Raw genomic sequence first — 22,511 nt, 5'->3', positions numbered from 1 at the left:
TACTCATGGGAATATCCAGAGAAAACTGTAACCATGAACTATATTAATTACTTCAATATTCTTGCACCACCTCCTCCCTGTAAACCTTTTTTCTGCTTGCATCCTGTTGATGCTGTATGGTCCTCTCAGTTTAACTGCCCTTTCTAAAGAAATGAGGCAGTGAAGCATCATCCTTCCGTCTCGTCAGGGCTGGAAGGTTTTTCTGTACCCTCAGGGAGAGGAGCAAAGTGAGAAGTAAAAGAGAAGCCAAGGAGAAGGGAGCGTGTGGTGGGATGTCCAGTCTGGGCAAGGAATTTGGGAGGAGGAAGGAAGCTGGAGTTGGGATGAGCTCTCAGATGTGGGATATAAAGAGGGCTGGAGTGCCTTGAGGACAAGGTTCTAGGCTGTTTGAATTTAATACCTTGTAGGAGATACTGGACAGATTAAGAGAGGGGTGTGATTGATGGGTCAGAATGATAATTTTAGCAGCTGTGTTTTTTGATGGGCTGGAGGAACAAGATATTTATCTGATGTGCCAGAGAGGAGGAGGGGATTAGTTGGGATGACATGAGGACAGGCAAGTTGTTTTGGTTGCTAGAAGTAAAAAGAAGGGGTCGATCTTCATTTGCTTTGGGGGTGCAAATGGGAGGCAGGGAGTGCTGCCAGTGCCCCCCCGACCGAAGGGCAGGAACCCTGTGGCAGAGCCCACCCCTCTCCCCTCCTTGCCATACTTTTGAGCGCCGGTTTGGGAACAGTTCTGGTCCATGGCACGTTGGGTGCTGCAGTGTCCTTGCCCTGGAAGCAGCTTGGAGTGATTTCAGAAAGTTTTATCTGGGCGATTATCTGCAGATTCAGGGGTTTGGGAATGGGGTAAGGAAAATGGAGAGGAGTTGGACTTGGAGTTTAATGTCTCAGTGGGAGAGGGAGATGGATCCTGTTACGTACAAAGCAGACAGTCGGTGTAGACTCTTAGTAAATAGACTTAGTGCTGTGAGGAGGAGGTATGATTGGTCATTGCCTGTGTGTATTTTAGAGCAATCAACTTTGTTTCATGGAGTTGTTTTTTGAGGATGGAGTGGGTGTGTGGACCAAAGGCTTAGTCACGAGGGGAGGGGAAAGAAAACTGTCTTGACTTGTGAAATCAAGTATTTGTGACTTATCCCATTGTTTGCCTATCTTTGTGTAGCTTATGCCCATATTTACGTGCTGTAGGAGTGAGTGGTGCTGTTAGATCTGTGTGTGGAATAGATCAATTCCTTTTGGGTAGTGTTCAGGTATTCAGAGAGGATTCCCTGCTTTTTTGCACCCTTGCTCGCGTGCTGGCTCTCACTCTCACCCATGCCTTGGGCAGCCCAGTAAGTATTTAGGGAAGGTGTAGGTAGTGAGACATCTCCCAATCAACACAACCTGGAGGGTGCTTAAAAATGTGTGGATGATTCACTGGAAGGCCCTCCGTTCTCTGAGTCACTGCTGACCCAGGGACCCAGCAAGCGCATTATGCCGCTAAAGAGGAGACATAAAAAGAAGGCCATAATTGACTGTTACCTCCATATGCCTCATCGTGGTGTTTTAGGGAAGCTGGGTGGTGTTCCTGGGTCTCCTGTCTGCATTTCATCTCGAGTAGTTATTATGGTTTGCTTCTAAAGTTTCCCTCGAGCTTTGATTTGCAGCGAGTGGTGGTGGTGGTCTTCACGTTGACCATGAAAGCGCTGCAGCGTTGCTGTGAGCTGTTGAGCAACCTTCTAGTGTTATTTGCATCTTGGCTGTACCACAAAGATGGACAGATCTACTTGTACGGTTTTGAAAACGCTTTAGGATTTGAAGAACTGTTTTGTCTTCTGTGGATTCCCCATTCACGTCACAGCAGAGGGATGCCGGTCTTCTGCTGCAGGCCAGACGGGAGCTCTCCTGTGGCTTTAAAGAGCTTCCAGTCTTTATCTAGTGTTACTGCTCAGGCCAGGACTCGTGGAGGTTGCCAGATGAGAGGCCTGGGAAAGAGAGGCCCGTGTGGTTATAGGATGGGAGCAAAAAAGGGAGAGTTGTGCTCCCAAACAGCGTTCCTTGCCCCCTTTGTGAGTGCCAAACCCACACGCACCAGTCCAGCCAGACTCCGGTGTGGCTGGCATTGAAGGCACTGGCCAAGAGGGGCCAAGAAGAAAATGAGGAAGAAAAACATCCCTTGTTTCTGGAATTCTGCTCATCATTTTCCGTAATTTGGCTGATAATGGCCGGCAGTGTCACTGTCACCCTGGACCGGCAGCCAAAGACACCAGGTTCTGGTTCCCCCTGCGTCACCCTGCCCTGCTGACATTCGACAGAGGACGGTGTGAGGTTGGCATGAAAATCAAAAGCAACTTTAAAATGTGCTCTGGCTTTTTCAAGTACAAACTAATATTTACCTGCGAGTCTGCTTTCCCTCCTTGTTCCCCTCCACTTGGCGAGCCCTAGATTTGCTTCTTGTTTAATCATTTATCCAGTGAGGTTCCCAGGACGTGAATGTTAAACATTCTTTTTAGTTTGGAGAGAGGGAAGGGGGAGATGACAACAGGAAAGCTCCTTGAAGTGTCTCTCTGTTACTTAAATGCGAGTTTTTGACGCAGTTGATATTTTCAGCTGTTCGTTATGGACACCTCATGGAAAACTTTTGAAAAACATCTCATTTGGGAAGAGTTCTGTCTCCTGCGGTGGTTCAAGGGTGACTTGTTTTTGTGTTGGTTTTGTTTCTGGACTGTTCTTTAATCATTTCTTGCTTCAGGTTTTTATTACTACTGACATTTACATGAAAAGAAAGTATTTGTTTATGGTGATTTCGGCCACTTGCTTTTTCCTGCTCCTTTTTATGTCATACCGGTTGGATTTCCATGCAAGCAATAGTAATAATAAAACCTTTACAGGAAAGGTACTGTGCACGCACATGCTTGAGATCCTGTTTGGATGATAAGAATGACTTAGCGTGATACTGATACGTGCTTTATAGAGCTGTTTGTTATTCATGCTGCTGTGCTGCTCTCCCACACATCCTGCATTAGTCAGAGTTAAGCATTGAAATTATACATCCTTGCTCCCAGTCATCTTGCCAGTGCCGAGCTGGTGCCGTTTAGGGCAGGGGAGGGTGAAGGATAGAGGGAAAACATCTGCACTTGTCTTAGTGCTTCTTTCCCTCAAAAAGATAGTGAGTGCTGCAGATCGTGATAGGGGAAAACGGTGCATCCTGATAGAGGGTGCAACAATATGTAAAAGTCTGGTTTTTGGTGAGCGAGGGAGTTCCTCGTGCCTTGCAGCATGGGGAAAAGACTCCTCCCCCTCCCCGCCTTTTCTCAAAGTTTCTCAGTATGTTTTTTTGTTTAACGTAATCTGTAATTTAGGAAAGCAGAACTGGGCTTCCATGAATAAGATAATTATCTTGGCCGGAGGGGATGGCGGAGGGAGTGACTTTGTCTTGCTGCATGGCACGTCTGCTGCGCTATTAGGCTGCGAGTGGTAGCCTGAAAAAAAAACCCTTTCAACTGATCTGTAGATTTACTAGAAGAAAGGAAGCTTTCGGGTAGGCCTGGTACACAGCTTCCTTTTTTGCTCTTAAGAGTTTTTGGTGAAAGGAAAAAAAAAATTTCAGGTGAAGCATTTTCCACCTCTCTGGTACAAATAACCCTCTTCTCTTATTGTACAGAAACAGTCCTCCAAAATAAAACTAACAAACCCAAAGCCTGCAACACCACCTCCTCTCTTCCCTCACCCTCCTCAGATGTGTCGTAAAACCTGATTATGAGACAGAGAAGTTTACAAAGTTGTTCCTCCAAATACACAGGATCTCTTGCAGAGTCTCAAGTCTCTGATTTCACTCGTAATTACAGACATAAGAGACTGTAAAATATTAACTTTTAATGAGGCGTTTCATCTTAAATCTGCAGCGCTCCCCCAAGACATCACACTCTTTTAGGTTTACTTTTTAAGCTGGATTTCTCCTGCATTGCTGGTGACTCATAATTAAGGAAGTCGGAGTTGTAAAATTAACACAGGCTTCTTCCACTACCCTTTTCACCTCTCTCACAGGGCACACACCTTCTGTTAACTCCTTGTGGAAACTTCGAGGCTTGTTTTGGTAGCGGAGGCAGGTCTTTGTCATCAGGACCGAGGAGGAAAAAAGTCTGTGAGAATCTGCTCTGTGATGAAATCCTCAGCCTGCACATGGGAAATGATTCACGCCGAACTGATTCATTAACAACTCGCAGGATGCCAGAGCCGGGGTCAGAGGCTGGGAAAGCTCCATTGGGAAAGAGAGGTGGTTAATTGTTGGGGAGAAAAGGGAGAGATTGAAGGCTAAGGCACCCAGGCTAAAGTTTTTGTAAGCAAGAGATGCATTTTGCTTCAAGGTGATCAGCCTTAATGAAGAACAGGTCCTCGTCACGGAGCCATCTGAGCACGTCTCTGCTGTCGAATGGTTCTCGAAGGACATCCCTGCCGAGGGGCTGGGGTCAGGTCAGATGCGGGACCAGGTCCCCTTGTTTGTGGCATGCTGCTAATTAGCACTGCTTGTGCAAATAATTATGTATCTCAGTTGCTGTTAAACCAGCTTGAAAAGCAATGTAGTGTAGAGCCTGTGGAATTAATGGAAGACTTAAAGGGCCTATGTAATTCAGGGAAAGTATCGATCTGTGTCTTAAGTACCTGAGTTGCTTTTGGAAACGGGAGATGGACATGCTGGAAAATGTCACCCTGGATCTTGTTATCCGTGCGGGGGAGGTACAAACACAGATGTCAAATCTTGAAATAGCTGCTTTTCAAATTACAGGAAAAGCACCAACGTTTTCACTATATAATAAAGAAAATAACAGCAATGAACCTCGAGTAGCCTCAAACTATTCCAAACAAGATAATTGGAGGCTGTAGCACAGTGTATTTTTAGTTGTATCTGCTATAAAGTAAACATGTTCTTTGCCCAGGACCACCAAAAATGTTTCCATAAGAAATGTTGGCATTGTCCCAACTTGATAGAATGCACAAACATTTGTCTGAGAAGTCAGTTCCGACTCCTGGTATTTATATTAAGTTTCTGTTTAAGGCACTGGCAATTATATATATTGGGAAGGAGAGTCCAAGGTCTTAAAACTGTCATTTTTCTGCACTCACTGTGATAGTTGCTTTTGCTTTTGTTAACAGACGTATATATTTGGGGCAACAGTTGTTGGTGTGAGACTTCTAGCTAAACATTGTGCGGTACATTCGTTTCTTTTCTCTTTCAGCCATTAAGACATATTTTCTTGGTTCTTTTGCTCGTGTTTTGTTTGGGCTATATCAACAGCTGATGCTAATTTGCAGTGAAACTATGGAGATATATTCCCTACAGCATCAAGAGGATGCATGTTGAAGCTAGATATTAAATGTAAATCAGTGTAAGTACCGTGTAAGATAACAGAGTAACTGAGTTTTACAGCAGCTTTTCCTTTTCTTTTTTGATTGCTAGCAGGAGCACGTGCTCCAGTTTTTCAGTCTTTCTTGAAATACTTTTGTTTTGAATGCTCTCTGTGTTATGGAAGATTATCTGAATCTCTTCGGCATTTCCATCCATCCATTTTTCTCCTTATGAAACTCCTCTGAGCACACAAACACCCAGACCCATCAGAATGCCTGGAATCTCCTCGGAGAGAGGAAGTTGCTGGTTCAGTTGGATGAAAGTGTGTTGGGTTTTGGATTTCGGGATTGAAGTTAAACGCGGGATTCTGGGAAGAAATGATGAGCTCAGATAAGAAGTGACTTTTCAAAAAGGCACGTTCCTCTTGAGAGGCTGAGCTTCGTACCGTCTCCATCTCCTCCACCCCCAGGCCCCTTAAGGCTCAAGCACAAATAAAGTTAGATGAGCCTGACACAGATTTGGGCAAATAAACTTTGCTAAAATAAATAAAAATAAGTGCTTAGGAAAAACTGGCTTTAAAATTTAGAGGAGTTATAAAAAGCATACAAAAAAAATCATGTTTGTTCCACAAAAGGTAACTGGGAAAGGGCTTAGATATGGTACCTTCAGAAACACTGCTGGCCTCAGGTTCAGCTCACATCCCTTATTCTCTGCTGATTTTTATTCATGGTAAATTATTAGTAGTCAATTACTACATTCTTGGCAAAATAAAGCTTAGCCTCTTGCAGTTATAACCAGGATAGTTAGGGTGGGTTTTTTTGACCGTGCTTTGCTGACAGCTGTGGGCTCCCCCGGGGCAAAGGGTACCATCGAAGATGTTTTAACTGCACGGTTTCTGCTGCAGTTGATAGAAACAGTCTGTTTCCAGGTTTGTGCCTTAGAACTGGTCTCATGATTAAGCCTTAGTGAAGTATTAAGATATAAATTCTATCCTTTCTGGGGTAGGAGAGTGTAGGACATGCATGGTTGGGCCTCTGAAACACCTATCTCCTGTGCTATGGGCTCAGAAAAAGGAGGAGGTGAAAGAGATGTAGGGGCATATAATTACCAAATGGCTAAAAATAGAGGAAAGGGAGCTGGGTTTGAAAGCCAGTGGCCAATATCCTGTAGCTGTGGCATGAGCAGAAGTGGTGTAAATACCAGAGATTACTAAAAAGTACAGAGGAAAAAATAGTTAGATGGTGATACTACATGACAAAACAAGATCTATCTGTAACTTTAAAGAAATGTAATTTAAAGTAAGCTGTTATTTGCGTGCCAGCAGGGAGTAGAAGTGGACACAGCTTGGAGAAGGGAGCAGTGGAGCACAGGACAAGCAGGAGGCAGCTTTAGAGAAGCAACAATGGACAGACAGTTTATGGTAAACCAATAAAACGTACTTATGTCTGAATCTGAAATTAGACTCCGAAAAATATGGTCTCAAGGCACCTGCTAAAGAGCTTAGCATTACTGGAATCTTAATAAATGACTCATGCTGTCATAATCTGATCCTGACATCAACTCTTCGTGCTGTGTTTCTTCAGCTCTGGCGTGGGGGAAGGGAAGTCTGCCCCTAGTAAAGACTGAACGATGTAAATAGGCAGTAAGAAACCCACACAAGATATATTGGTAATTTCTATATTGTCAGCTACTTTTCAAACCCAGAACCAACGAGACTTGAGTAGAAGAATTATGCAGCATCAGAAGAAACTGGAATTGCTCTTTAAAATCTTTACCTGATGCTGCAGGCAGTAGCTTGTAGCGGTCTCTGTTCCAGACTCTGTGGCCAGCGGATGCGTGGACTGGGCCACCCACTGGCTGTGATCCTGGTCTTACCTGTAAGTACACATGCTCTGCCCAACGGCGGTGACAACCTCTGCACGGGTTCCCACGCTTTGCCCACTGCTTCCTCGTCCTGCCTTTGCCACGGGGCTTCTGCTCCCGTTAGCGACTCCTGGCAAAGGTCAGAACCACCTGAAGTCATCCACAGATGTCGAGGAGATGGGTTTTCCTTCTAAATCCAAAGGAGGGCTTTAGTGGGAAGAATAAAGAATCCAAATAAGAGAGTTGCCAGCACAAAAGCTGTGATTTTTGATAGCATTGAGGGGGTGATGAACTCCTTATTCCTGGTGTTGGCTCTGACACAAACTTTTCTTTTACTTTGCGAGAATCATTTAACTTCATTGCTTTAGGGGTAGTAAAAACTTACCTTCTCCGTAGAGATGTGTTGCAAATTAGATGTCTGTTAATTCTTTTAGTCTTCTAGAAATTTTAAGTGCTAAGGAGAAGTATTAATTATTAGTTTCCTCTATGGCAGTGTGATAATGTGCATTGCAAACCTCAGTTTGACGCAGTTACTTCTATTTGTAGAACTTGAATGACAGTACTGTTAAAACTGCACCAGAAATTGGAAAATTTATTGATGCTGAGCAAATTGAGGGGAAAGAAATGGCAGGGGATCAGCTTTTGAATTACAGATGTGCTGCATAAGTAAATTTTTTTTTTTTTTTTTAATTCAGTGTTGTTCATTTGGCCAGTATTCAGGGAAAGTTGAGATTTTATCCAACTTCTCAGTGAAGCCCTGTGGATATTGCAGTGATCTGCATGCAAAAGCCAGAGTCTGCTACAAAAATAAATGCTTACTTTCCCGGTGCAGACCAGATGCAGGGCCAGTAAGGAACTACTTAATGTGGTTTGTGCCTAAGAGAAAATCACAGCCTGTGGCTGTAGTTCTTGGTGCATTTTAGAACGTCCTGGCAACTGTACAGTTTTAAAAACCAGCTTCTGCTCGTGGTTTTTAATAAGACCCCCTTGGAAATGCATAACTTAAACTTTTTCTTCCTGATTATTTTTTCTCTTTTCCCTTACCCCTTTTTGCACATGTTGGTGTTACTGGATACTTGAGCTTTCAGGCATTTTGCTCTCTTGGAAGATTAATGACAGGGATCTAAAATTGATGGGCTTTGCAAACAGGAGTGTTTGTGTCTGAATGGTAAGGGGGGGGGGGGGGAATGGATCCCAGAGTAAAAAAGATTTCCAACCTTGGCAAAAATACCTGTAATATCTTATTGCTTGTATCACTTCGCTTAATTTGCACTACTGCAGTCCACTGATTTCAACTTTACTTTTAAAGGAGGAGAATGGGTGCAAGAAAGAGTTTTATTATCCATCTAGAGGAAAGATATCTGCAAAACGCTCAAAGACGAAAATAAGAAATAACAAGTATGTGTTTTGAAGTGTGAGGTTAAAAAAGAAACAAAACAAAACCAAAAAAAACCAACAACAACAAAACCCCAAAAAACCCACACACCACCAGCACCAACAAAAACAACAAAAACAACAAAAACCCCAACCCCAGAACATCAACAAAAGAAAACCCAACCCCAGTCAAGCCTGGAAATCAAATTCCTGTTGTGCAATGTAACACTCTCCTGTTTACTCCTCGCTCTTTTTCAGACAGTTACAGAGGATTGTTCAAAAGAAAAAAAGAAAGTTTCAGTGTTTCTGTCATTTTTTCTCTTCCCTTCTCTGTTTTTACTATTAAGAGTCCCTGTTGCCTGTTGTTCTTTGAGCTGCTGTATTCTGGATAGTTTGGAGTTTCACATGTTAAACTTTCCTTGTAATGACATACAGGGATGGATCAGTCCTGAAGGTGTTGAGCCTGAGGGGTTTTTTGTTCCTTTCTTATGGACACTACAATGTTCTCCTGACGCTGCCTTATGATGTTGTGCAAGCAATTAGATTACCTGACTGCATTCCTGGAGTCACGGTCTGTCTTTCCTCATTCAGTATTATTTTATCTCTGGTTATAACTACTGTCGGTGCAGAATGACCTCTCCACTAGATACCTCTTGATCATAGAATCACAGAATCATAGAATCATCTAGGTTGGAAAAGACCCTTGGGATCATCGAGTCCAACCATCTACCCTACTCTACAAAGTTCTTCTCTACACCATATCCCCCAACACCACATCTAAGCAACTCTTAAACTCATCCAAGGATGGTGACTCAACCACCTCCCTGGGCAGCCCGTTCCAGTGTCTGATCACTCTTACTGTGAAGAATTTCTTCCTAATGTCCAGTCTAAACCTACCCTGTTGCAGCTTGAATCCATTCCCTCTTGTTCTATCGCTATTTGCTTGTGAGAAGAGACCAGTACCAACCTTCCTACAATGTCCTTTCAAGTAGTTATAGAGAGTGATGAGGTCTCCCTTCAGCCTCCTCTTCCTCAAACTAAACAGTCCCAGCTCCCTCAATCGTTCTTCATGCGATTTATTCTCCAGGCCCTTCACCAGCTTCGTTGCCCTCCTCTGCACCCGCTCCAGCACCTCGATATCTCTCTTGGATTGAGGTGCCCAAAACTGGACACAATACTCCAGGTGTGGCCTCACCGGTGCTGAGTACAGGGGCACAATCACCTCCCTACTTCTGCTGGTCACACTATTTCTAATACAAGCCAGGACACCATTGGCTTTCTTGGCCACCTGGGCACACTGCTGGCTCATATGTTTGAGTGCACCATATTGTAACCCTCAAGCCTTTGGCTGACTTCATCCTTCTGCGTTTGGAGCACCTCTTCTACGAAGACAGGTTGAAAGAGTTAGTGTGCTTCAGCCTGGAGAAGAGAAGGCTCTGGGAAGACCTTATAGCAGCCTTCCAGTACCTAAAGGGGCTCCAGGAAAGCTGGGGGAGGGACTGTTTGCAAGGGTGCGTAGCGATAGGACGAGGGGCAGTGGTTTTAAACTAGAGCAGGGTAGGTTTAGATTAGGCATTAGGAAGAAGTTCTTTACAATGAGGGTGGTGAGACACTGGAACAGGTTGACCAGAGAGGTGGTAGAGGTGCCATCCGTGGAAAAATTCAAGGTCAGGCTTGATGAGGCTCTGAGCAACCTGATCTAGTTAAAGATGTCCCTGCTTATTGCAGGGGGGATTGGACTAGATGACCTTTAAAGGTCCCTTCCAACCCAACACATTCTGTGATTCTGTGATCTTTTACCAAGCACTGAGTCTTCTGAGCTGTATCCTACAAGCAGGATATGGGTGCACGGTTGTTGTCTTTATCACCAACACCCACCATACAGGCTGGGGCAAACACGCCGTGGGGCATTAGCCTGCTCTCTGGCCCCAGCACGGCCACCCAGCAGGTGTGCTGGCCACCTAGTCCTCGCTCCGGTGGGGAGGTGTGGGTGTCTTCTCAATGGGCTGCTCCTCGACATCGCTGAGCTGTGCTCTTCCTCCTCTCTGCTGCTTCTTTGTCTTGTTGCATCAAGACTTTGTTTTCCTGAATCACTGTTGAATTCATTTCTTTGTTATAAACCACTGCAAGGTGGTATCAGCTCAGCAATCTCGCTGTGTTCTGGCTTTGGTTTTTATCTTGCAGGCTCTCAAAGCCTACATGCTCTCACACTCGGTGATAACTACAGCTCGTTGTATTTCCCATAGTAAAAAAGGCTTGTGGATCACAATATCTTCTCATTCTTGTCCTGCAAATCCAAGTGCACGAAAGATGCACCAGCGAGAGTCTGCATCACCTGCTCAGTCTGAACATCGACACTGTGAAAGGAAGGGCTCTTCAAAGCCTTTGCTGTTCAATCCCACCATGCATTATAGAGACATTTTGAAGACCTAGTGTCCCAGCAGAACAAATAGTACTGGCTTTGGAGAGAACCACCCAGTACTGAATTTTTGGCCAAAGAAGCTTTGGTATTTTGAGAAGGAAATCCTGTTAAGTGGCATGGAATGATAAATCTATCAACTCAGTTGTACAGGGAGATCTGCTCAACACAGGCTGGTTAAAAGGAAGATAAGAGGGAGGAACAATTCAGTAGCCCAATAGAAATGGGTACTCAAGCCAGTTCTTGTGCTTGATCAGGCGTTTGCATCTACAAATGGGCATTCGGTTAGCTGATTAAGATGTTGCAATTGACTGTGGTAATTGGAGCTGTGTATCCACACAAAAAGCTGCCTTTCATAGAGCCCAGTGTTTGCTCATCTAATCTTGTGTCCCATCTCAGCCGTGCCAGTTTTTTGTGGATTTGGAGAAAATATTCCTTGAGGGTTGAGGCAGGACAGCAGAAAGAAATAAAGCTGCCCTGTTACTTCCCCATGTCCTTCCCAAGAACACGCAGATGATGTTGTTTTGTCCCAAATCCCGGAACAGAGAGCCTGAGGAGAGATTTCACAATCATAAAAATGTGATTAGCCCCCAGAGCTTCGGGGAAATATAATTTCTTTTACCTTATCATCTTATTGGTAGGAGAGGAGGAGGTTATTCTATTTTAAAATGAAACATATGGCTCTGTCATTTTTAAAGTCTTTTTCGATAAGATCGTAGAGAAGTCCATCTCTTCTCTCTTATAGATGGCATTCAAGCGATGGGCAGTGGTAGACACCACTGTGTTTTCTGTGGAGTGCGGTCTCTGCTAACAAAAATGAGTAGCTTTGATACTAAAGGTTGAGGTACGTTATGCTTTTAGGCTGGTTTTGTTTTAGATACCCACTGAAGCTGTCTAGGATTTGGGGACTGCTCAGACAGCAGTGACTTGATGTCTCTCTCCACTGTCTCCTGTGAGAACTTGGTCAGTGGAAGGGCTCCATTAAACTAGGTGGCCACTGCATTCAGAGAGCGTGTCAGCCATCTAGATATACTGGCTCAGCTTTTGTAAAGACTTCAGAGATTTTTCCAAGAACCCTGGGGTGATGGGAAGAAAGTTCATAGCTTTTTCCAAGAACCCCAGGGTGATGGGAAGAAGAGCACTGTGCCCTCTGGCTGACTGGGAAGTTTGCTGTAGTTATAAAGAGTTTCTTCTGTCCTGGGAAATGGAGGGAGAGAACCATCCCAAAGTCATACACGCTTTGAGTTAGTGCCCCACTCTCAGCTGCCAGCCTCAGCCCAAGCGTCTGCTGGTGGGATGTCCACCGGTAACATGCTGCTGGTGGGGACTGGGAAGAGTAAGAACACTTGCCACACGTCGTGTCTCCTGTGGGATGCTTGGAATCATCTCTCTGAGGCTTCTTTTTTCTCCTTTACCATCTCTTGTTTCAACCTAGTCTCTTTTTGTTAAATTTAGTGAGTATTTTCACACTTCTGATATATATTTTTTAAAATTTCCCGCACTGACAAGTTCAGGGGTCACATAAATCAACTCTTGACCCCATTGAAATCAAGACCAAGGTTCCCACCTTCCACAGAAGATCAGTTCTAGACACTGGCGCGCTCCTGGTGAGTCTGGGCAGACTGATTCCTGCTTTCCGGCCCTCGGAAGGACCCTGGCGTAAGAGCACCCGTGGAGAATGTGCCAGACGCTCAGCTGGTTCGTCACCCTGTCCCAGAGCAGTCTGGAGAGTGAAGTCTGAAGAGAATGTGGGACCCATAAATAACAGGCACGATACGAAGAAATACATACTATAAATACCTACTATAAATAATAACCGTGGGCGTTGTACATTTTTCAGGGCTGTAACAAACTCGCAGGTTTTAGGTGTTTTGTAACCTGGACCAGCAAGTGCCTCAGTGGTGGCAGAAACCCTGTATATATTTTATACGTAACACTTGTGTGACGTGATTTCCTGCCCCCCTTAAATCAAGGGCTTGTCAGAAATAGCTTGAATTGGTTGTGTTTTGCCTTCCCCGTTGTTGTCGGGGTGTTTACGAGAGGTGTGCGTGTTACCAAGCTCTGCCAGAGAAGCTTTTGGGAAAACTTCTCTTAAAGGGCAGCCAAGCCCAGCGCAGCCACCGTTTGAATAATTGTTTGTGTGTTTTGGTTTGGTTTGGTTTTTCTAGATCGGCTGCCAAGGAAAATAATTCCGAGTAAAATTTCAATTTTCTTTTGTGGTGTTGTTTTTGTTTTTTTCCTTTGACAAATTAAAAAAATAGAAATATTTCATTTCACCAAACTCCTGGAGTGTTTCGTTTCAGTCATTAAGAAAAGCAAGGGAAATGAAGGGTTAGACTTCAAAGAAGGTGCCCGGGGGCAGTTCCCGTTTAGTGGCTGACGGAGGAGACCCCTGCTCCAGCTCCTTCCTCTGCCGGAGAGACGATTTGAACTCGTTTGTCTGGCTTCCCAGGAAGGTGTGCTAGGAACAGGCTCTTCTGGGGTGAGGGTAGGATTAGGTGAAAAATGAGTTGGAGAAGAACATGGGCTAGATATAAAAACAAAAGTAAGCAATACGGGAAAAACTCTATTTTTTGCTTTCAAGCTGCAATTTGGAAAATGAAACTGGAAGCCTTGCTTTTTTGTAATGTTTGTGAAGACTGAAGAAAAGGTATCTGTAGTAATTTTGGGGTGATTTTGTCACAATGGAAATTCATATCTCTCTAGTTTAAAAGTCCGGTTTTATTAGCACATAGTTTAAGATGTAACAGCATAAATTGTCGAGAGCTCTGCAAACAGCCTGTTCGTTAGGACATACATAAACGCTTCAGAACTACCACTAAATCGATGTATTCTTACTTGCCGTAGCTCTTGTCTCTGCCTCCAAATTAACCTTTTTTTCAGAAAATTAATAAATCCAGAGCAGGGCTGGTACATAAAACAAAGGTTTGACGGTTTTCAGAGAGAACCGAAGACCGGGACCGGAATGCCTTTGCCGGGCAGCCTGTGCTTTGAGCCTCCTGTTGACTTCTGCAGCCTTCACATTGGGTTCCCCACATGGCCTTTGATGGGACGTGGTTGGTATTACACATGTATTAATCCCTCTCTAAATTGATATCATCTTTATCTTCTGCCCGCAGATCGTTAGATGGCCGGCTGCAAGTGTCTCACCGGAAGGGTCTTCCCCATGTGATCTACTGCCGGCTGTGGCGGTGGCCGGACCTCCATAGCCACCATGAGCTGCGTGCCATGGAGATGTGCGAGTACGCCTTCAACATGAAGAAGGATGAAGTCTGCGTGAATCCTTACCATTACCAAAGAGTGGAAACCCCAGGTAGGGCCGGCCCCGGCTGTGGGTACCTCAGCTGCTCAGTGGGGAAGGGGAGGGATTTATAAGTGCATTTCAAAATTGAATAAAGCAGCAGGCGTAGGGTTTTAAAACCAAATAGTATCTATTATTGATGGTAATCTCTTACTGTACGCAGTGGAATAATTTATGAACCTGCACTCAAGGGGGAAATATCATTTTAAATGGATAAAATCCAAGTCGAGCAGGTTGCGTTGTTGCCAGGTTCCTAATGTGGCGTTGTGTGCGTGTAAACAGCTCACACACGTCGTAGATACAAGTATGAGCTATGGCAGTGTTCTATGCATCCCTAAGTGTTGGTATTAAATTAAGGATAAACTTACTGTTAAGTTGAAGTGGGATCTAAGAATAGCTCCCAACGCAAGTGAACTTCCTGTTCTGAAGTCTCTGAAAGAGACTTTCATCTGGAGCTGCAGATAGTTCTGCTGCGTGTCAGTACAAATCTGCAGAACCAGTCTGGGTGTTTATCCTAATCTTGCCTCACCGTTTCATTTTATGTGAAATTTATTCCTTTTGAATTACACGGTATAGCTTCTCTTACATCGTTTTTCAAGACAACCTGTTTCTTTGCCTTGGAAGGGGCAGCCAGACTCGGTGTGTTCAGATAAGCACGTATCCCGTCCCCAGCTGAGATATGTTAAGAACAGCATCTTTAGTTGCTGCTGCTACTTCAGAAGCACTAAGTATCAAATTGTGTCCCTTAATTAGCGACTTTGGTGTTGCATGTATTGAAGGGTGTTACTCAAAACTGGTTTCTCTTCATTTTCTAGGGTTTCAGTCATTTTATTTCAAAGCTGTTAACGTGGCTGTTCTGTTTTGTTTCCTTTCCATTTGTGCAGTGTTACCTCCAGTGCTGGTGCCTCGGCACACAGAGATCCCGGCTGAGTTCCCACCGTTAGACGATTACAGTCATTCTATTCCAGAGAACACTAACTTCCCAGCAGGTATCGAGCCACAGAGCAACTACATTCCAGGTACTGTATATCTTCCCTACAGCACGCGGAGGGAAAAGGGTCATATTGCACAGTGAATCGTATCTGTGTGTTCCAAACGGCACGACTGGAAAGTCTTTCTTTCCATCATTACTATGAAGTTAAGGAGTGGGAACCTGTACAAAAATAGGTGAAAGCTGTAAATGTAGACACACAACAGTGCTGTTTATAGTTTTGTTTTCTTTTCTTTAAACTCACCTCTTCCCTTCAGTCATACAGACTCAGTTTATTGTGGAATCTAAAGCTGAATGTTCCATTAACAAGTTTGGATTTGAATGAAATTCAGCCGTTTTAATTTGAGTAAAACCCTCTACATTTCTGATGGAATTGAGCTTTTCTATTTATGTATCTCTTTTACAAGCAATTTACACCTTATTTGCATGGACGAGCTATGCAGCTGCACACCAGGAAAGGAAAAATATGTGGACAGAAAACCGTCCACATGGCTTAAAGTTTTATGGGACTGAAAATCCGGATTTTTTTTGTTTCCCCCTCCTCTGTTACTCACAAATACGCTATGCCTATCAGCCTGGTGGTGCCACCTCCTTCTCTCAGCCGCCTGAGGAAGAAAAGCAATAAAAAAAGAAATTTAGCTCCTTGTGAATAACAAAGTAAATGGTTCTGGTGTCTAAAATCCAGACTTTGCATCCAGTTGCAATGACAATATAATCATTTTATGCTTCTAGAGACACCTCCTCCAGGCTATTTGAGTGAGGATGGAGAAACTAGTGACCACCAGATGAACCCCAGCATGGATGCAGGTAAGTCATTTTTTGCCATTTGCTGCAGCTTTCTAGCTCATCTCAGAGACTCTTTTAAAGCTTTTCTTTGGGACACTGAAGATCAGATGGTGGTTTGAGGTATTTTATCCCTGTAGGAGTGCAAATGTAGCCTGACATCTCATGTAAAGCACAGGGCTGTGTGGTTTAAGGCTGCTGGTGAAAAGTACGACATGTTCCTGTTCTCCCCAACATCCATTCTAAGCAGGAGCCTGAAACAGTGGAGACGCATCTGAGGATGATAGTTTGTATTTGCGTCCACGCATCTGTATGTGCTTGAAAATTTTGGATTTTTCTGCAGGGGCATTTTTCTGATCGTTTCGTTATTTTTTACATACTAAAATGTCCAGTGTAACTATATTCAAAGTGATCACTTGGGAGATTTGTTCTTAAATGGGTTTAGTGGCTATATCCCAAAGAAAGTTGAAAGTCTGGGTTCTCTCTCGTTGCCAAGAAAATAAGTGATCAGGTTTAGAATGAGCAGCCTTAGTGTTCGTGCTGACCTCTATCAGCACTTTAAAATTAAACACGCAGGTCTCATCTTTCTGGCAGTAACTTGGCAGACTTTTTTGGGGGAGTTTAAGGCATCTTGTTGATCTGAGTGGTGTCACTGTTTGTGAGTAAGAACCTCGGCATCAGACTCCCAATTCATAAAACTTCTGCTTGAAAAGCAAAATCATGTCCTTGGTTTGAAGTGCTGAGGCTTCACAAGAGGGATATGCAAATGCGTGACGCTTAAATGAAGATAAATATGCAGAACCTAATTGATGCAAATACTGCAGGCAAATAGCTTGGTTTGTGTGCGTGTCTTCAACCGTATAGCTTACGTGGGATTCTGAAAGAGGGATGACTGATTTGCAGTCTTTCACGGGGGTTATACAGATGGAGGAGGGTGGTGTGGGTTGGTTTGTCTACATCAAACATAAGCCCATTGACACAAACGGTTTTAGTGCATACAATTATTGGTGATGTGGTTGACGTGTGGAATGTATGTATGGCTTTGTGGAAAGTGAACTGGAATAGGATTCGCCTAGAAGATGCTATAAATACCCAATTTACATTCAAGTGCTATATCCTTCCCTTCAGATCTCATGGACTTCCCTCTTTATAGAAAAAAATCCCAAACTTTTAAAGAAACAAGCCAAACTCAGTTTGAGAGGAGAAGTAAAAACCACCCGTCTGCATCCATGTGGCATCCAGAGACTCTGGAAATTGCCCTGGACATCCAAGTGCGGATATTTTAAATATACACGCAAAATTTGTGGACCAAATTGAAATGATTGGGGAAAAAATACTATTGGTTGTTTGGTCAGATCTGTTTAGCTCAATCCAATACTCCATTGTCCCAAGACCAGTAAGATTTCTTGATCTGTTTTTGACTGTTGTGTTTTGTGCCTAGCAATGTAAAATCAAGCTCTTAAATACCCAGCTAATTGGGTTTGTCTGGGGCTGTCCTGATGGTACCTGGAGTTTTGCTAACTGCGAGTGAAAGTAAATCAGTTTTGAAAATTAATGGGTTCAGCTGAAGTGAATGCATTATGAAGATGCTTAGCAAGTTGATACCATAAGTAATAGCATTTGGAAGCTCACATAAAGAGTAATCAACATCAGAGAAGTTGCTGGTGTCACAAAACGAGACTTGTGTGAGAAGTGGGTTATTCCCTCCAACAAGCCCGGGTAGCACTGAAGGTTTTCTGCAAGTGTTTCTCCTTGAGGAGATGCCCCACTAATCATTTTAATGTCTTGATTTTCAGGTTCTCCCAACTTATCGCCGAACCCTATGTCTCCAGCACACAATAATCTGGGTAAGCATGTGATCTTGAGAACTCTCTGTAATTACAGTGAGGATAGTGATATTTTAATGATGATGTTATTTCTTGAGGTTGTGGGCTTTTGATGAGGTTGTGATCACTCTTGATGATCCTTTCCGCTAATCCTCTTTACTGTGATAACAGTGGTTCATAGTAACTCTATATGAAATAAAGAAATCTGAGCTTAGATCAGAGAGTTAAAGAAAAAAATGAGAAACGTTGGCAGACAAATATCAGAAAAAATGAGTGGAGGACTGCAGCAAAAATACACTTTTTTGATTACATGAGTTTGCAAGGAATATGTCTGTCTTGCTGGTGGTTTTGTGTTCTTGCATTTTTAAAGGAAACAGCTTGAGGTTAAATTTTGTCTCCTGGAAAGTTAACTTTGTAAATTTGTAGTGCTTACTGCTCTCTTTTATAATGTGCCAGAGTGTCTTGCAACTTTTTTATATTTATTAACTTGGTGTTATGTTCGTTATAGGGCAAATATTTCTATCCACATATTGTGGACGAGGGGCTGAGGTTCAGAGCAACAGCGTTGTCAGCTCAGGCAGTCATCTGCCTGATTTGAAGGGCAACAAATGTGTGACATCCTCACATAAACCCAGCTCAGGAGCAAATCCATGTTCCCAGCGGAGCAAATGGCAGTTACACAGCACAGATCATAGAATCATAGAATGGTTTGGGTTGGAAGGGACCTTAAAGATCATCCGGTGCCACCCCCTGCCCTGGGCAGGGACACCTCCCACCAGACCAGGTTGCTCCAAGCCCCCTCCAACCTGGCCTTGAACCCCTCCAGGGATGGGGCAGCCACAGCTTCTCTGGGCAACCTGGGCCAGGCTCTCACCACCCTCACAGCAAAGAAGTTCTTCCCGAGATCCCATCTCAATCTCCCCTCTTTCAGTGTCAAACCCTTCCCCCTCATCCTGTGGCTCCCCTCCCTGATCAAGAGTCCCTCCCCAGCTTTCCTGGAGCCTCTTCAGGGACTGGAAGGGATTCTAAGGTCTTCCCGGAGCCTTCTCTTCTCCAGGCTGAACACCCCAAACTCTCTCAGCCTGTCCTCGCGGCAGAGGGGCTCCAGCCCTCCCAGCATCTCCGTGGCCCAGACAGGCCACAGCTCTCACTGATTCACCCCATAACTTGTGGACGGTAAATAGGAGGAACACTGAAGAAGAAAGAATAGCAGTTGGACCTTTACCTTTGTGATACTATTAGAGGTTTTGTGGCTCTCTCTGAGCCTCTGTTATCTTCTCAAATGGGTCTACCTTTTCTTTTCATACCTACAGACGTAAAAGGTCTGATCTTCATCAGTTTGAGCTCTTTCCCTGTTGGAAATTGCTCTCGATGGTCTGTCATAAAAGGCTCTCACAGCTCAGGCTGGCTGCGGGATCAGTTCTCTAAGTGTTCATTAAGCCAGCAGACAGAGGCCACTCGAGATTACTCTTGAATAACCATAGCCATAAAGTTTACATATGCTTTTAATCCTGGCACGGGGTACTTTTGACACTACTCCAAAATTTGTCAGTCATTGGCTGACTTGTGGATGTCTTGGGGCTGTTGAAGGGGGGGATTTCTTGTCTCTTCTGGATTTTTGCCTTTTTTTTTTTTTTTTTTTTTAAAGCATGGAAGATATTGCCACAGTGCCACTAAATTTTTATTCGCTTTAACTGTTAAAGCCTAAGAAGAGAATACATGGCTGAGTTACTTTTATTTCCTTCTTTCTTTCTTTTTTTTTTTCATTTGAATGCGTTATGCCCCAGTGTGCTGCCTAGGAGCTGATGAGAATTTCTAGCGTGGTTTTTTTTTTTTTTTTCCAACCTAAAAATAAAAAGCCAATTACGTGTAACAAAACCAACCTGGCAAGTTGACTGTGGCATCTGCCTTACATAAGGAAGAAAAGAGTTTCTAGGAAAGAGGCCCCAGCATGTACCCTTTCTAAGGAGGACACTGGTTACTCGCGGATGCTGCGGAGCTGATGGGCCTGTCAGATGTCTAATGTGCTGTCTGGTGACAAAAAAACTAAGCAGGAGCAGGTGAAGCTGGTTAACCACAAGGAATCTCTTTGTAGTCCAAGGAGCAGACATCAGAAAAGCATTAAAAGATACCTTTAAGTTTTGCAAACCAAATATGTACCGCTCTCAGGCAAGAGCTTCCGCAAATGAAGAACTTCTTGGCTCTTAGAAATGTTATTGTAAATTTTTGCATGTTGAGGAAGCTGCAAAATAATAAATGAAATGGCATGTGGCTGAGCAACTCTTAAAACTGCCAAATGACAAAATTGTCATCGTCTGTCTCTCCTCTGTGCCTTGTAGATGGCGTATCTAAAGTAAGGAGCTGCTTGTAGCAGGGTAGGTGAAAACACGAGCAGCCCATGAGATCTTCAGCCTGGTGGTCCCAAGCCCAGGCTGGATGGGGCTTGGAGCAACCTGGTCTGGTGGGAGGTGTCCCTGCCCAGGGCAGGGGGTGGAATGAGATGATCTTTAAGGTCCCTTCCAGTTTAAAAAACACAACAGTGTGCAATGAGGCAAACTGTCAGCCAGCTCTCTGCAGCAGAGTGGGGTGGGGATTTGGAGTTTTACCATCAGGAAAACAATGTCCCGGTATTAGTGTCCCTTTATTTGACCGGAACTACCTGAAACTGTCAAGACAGTTTACTTTGTGTAAGCTGGACTTTGGACTTAAATCCCATGGCCGTATTCCAGAGAATTAGAAAGGCAATAAACTACTGTGAGGCAAACCAACCGGACAACAGAGGCAAGGTTTGTTTGAGGTGCAATGTATGTATTTCAGCATGAAGCTGCAAGACTCTCATATATAGGATTAAAGGAATTTAAGGAGTTTCATCTTCCCATTCACAGGCACGAAAGTGTTGCGAGGTAACAACATATTGGGATTTATTTTTCCCCTCCCTCAGTAGTCAAACGTAGGCTTTATCTGGAAGTTACAGATACTCCATGATCTCTCCTGTATGACTGAAATAAACTGGAGAAAATCCAGAAAACAACCAAAATGAGAGGAGAGTTGCCAGCGTTACGTGGACGTTGGGAATGAAGACAGGGAGTTCACGCTGGCCAAGGGCCAGGCCTGAGGTCGCACGCGTATTGTTGTTTGGAAGCGAGGCAGCCCCTTGGTGACAGGAAATCCATTGTCCGTGTTTGCTCCGCAAAAGACTTGACGCAAAAGCTGTGAGTGAAATAAGCCCATACCCCACGGTCAAATCCATCAGTACCAGAGGCCTCTCTTACTCTCTGGGCTGAAAAACTTTTCCCAAAGCAGTGAAAAGACAGCCCTTCTCAGAGTCCGGCGGGGAAGGGTGTGTGCACACCTATTGATCTTCACGTTTTTGAGGAGGGAGTTAGAATTAATCATAGAATCATAGAATCATCCAGGTTGGAAGAGACCCTTGGGATCATCGAGTCCAACCATCTACCCTACACTACAAAGTTCTCCCCTATACCATATCCCCCAACACCACATCTAAACGGCTCTTAAACACATCCAGGGATGGTGACTCAACCACCTCCCTGGGCAGCCCATTCCAATGCCCGACCACTCTTTCTGTGAAAAATTCTTTCCTAATGTTCAGTCTAAACCTACCCTGCTGGAGCTTGAAGCCATTCCCTCTTGTTCTGTCATTAATTACCTGTGCGAAGAGACCAGCACCAACCTTTCTACAATGTCCTTTCAAGTAGTTATAGAGAGTGATGAGGTCTCCCCTCAGCCTCCTCTTCCTCAAACTAAACAGTCCCAGCTCCTTCAACCACTCTTCATATGATTTGTTTTCCAGGCCCTTCACCAGCTTCGTTGCCCTCCTCTGCACCCGCTCCAGCACCTCCATATCTCTCTTGGATTGAGGTGCCCCAAACTGGACACGATACTCCAGGTGTGGCCTCACCGGTGCTGAGTACAGGGGGACAATCATCTCCCTGCTTCTGCTGGTCACACTATTTCTAATACAAGCCAGGATGCCACTGGCTTTCTTGGCCACCTGGGCACACTGCTGGCTCATATTCAGCCGCTTGTCAATTAGAACCCCATGTGTTCTAATGTGGCTGCAACTAATAAGAGTCAGATAACGTGTATCAGTGACTTCTGATACAACAGGATAACACCCACTCTCCTGCTTAAAGCACACATTATAGAGTGTGCAAAGCAGCTGGCAGGGTTTTTCCCTCCGCAGCTCAACAGAGAGTCCTTATGTCCTGTAGGGAAGGTGTGGGATGGGCAGCATCCCCAGACTGGGCGGACACGTGTGAGAGCAAAGCTGTGGGGACTCACGGCTGAACTCGTACGGGGACGATTCAGGCAGGATTTGCTCGGGTTTAACGCATCGTGGTTTAGTTGATCGTGCACCCCCTCAGCATTCTTTGGCTTTAGCAGAGCTACATTCTCTTACTTTTCCCCAAGCAGCAAAACCATACATTGAAAATTAAAATTCAGGACAGCTCTAACCCAAGAGGTAACTCGCCCATCCCGTGACAGCTTAAGCCTAAGGCCACAAATCACAGGAGAAAGCGGCATCGTTAAAAGCTTGGTTGCATTTTTTAGGGACATGTTTTTCTTCAAAATAAGATTTGTTGGTTTGTGTCTTTCCTCAA

At 44.2% G+C, this 22,511-nt stretch overlaps 1 protein-coding gene across 7 annotated transcripts in view; it reads left to right on the top strand.

Annotated features, from left to right (window-relative positions):
* SMAD3 (SMAD family member 3) overlaps positions 1-22,511 on the top strand; it is a 78,782-nt gene that overhangs the window by 41,514 nt on the left and 14,757 nt on the right. For 4 of the 7 annotated variants that reach the window (XM_074156281.1, XM_074156279.1, XM_074156275.1 and 1 more), the window contains 4 exons: positions 14,105-14,298; positions 15,171-15,305; positions 16,010-16,084; positions 17,857-17,907. In XM_074156281.1, coding sequence (XP_074012382.1) covers positions 14,105-14,298; positions 15,171-15,305; positions 16,010-16,084; positions 17,857-17,907 — 455 coding nt within the window. Of the gene's footprint in view, positions 1-3,104; positions 3,122-7,211; positions 7,235-14,104; positions 14,299-15,170; positions 15,311-16,009; positions 16,085-17,856; positions 17,908-22,511 lie in introns of all 7 variants that reach the window. The other 3 variants (XM_074156276.1, XM_074156278.1, XM_074156280.1) reach the window with 3 other exon arrangements.

The sequence above is a fragment of the Numenius arquata genome, chromosome 11 (assembly GCF_964106895.1).
Source record: "Numenius arquata chromosome 11, bNumArq3.hap1.1, whole genome shotgun sequence".
Classification (NCBI taxonomy): domain Eukaryota; kingdom Metazoa; phylum Chordata; class Aves; order Charadriiformes; family Scolopacidae; genus Numenius; species Numenius arquata.
The sequence above is the reverse complement of the archived record's forward strand: the minus strand, read 5'-3'. Positions and strand labels throughout refer to the sequence as shown.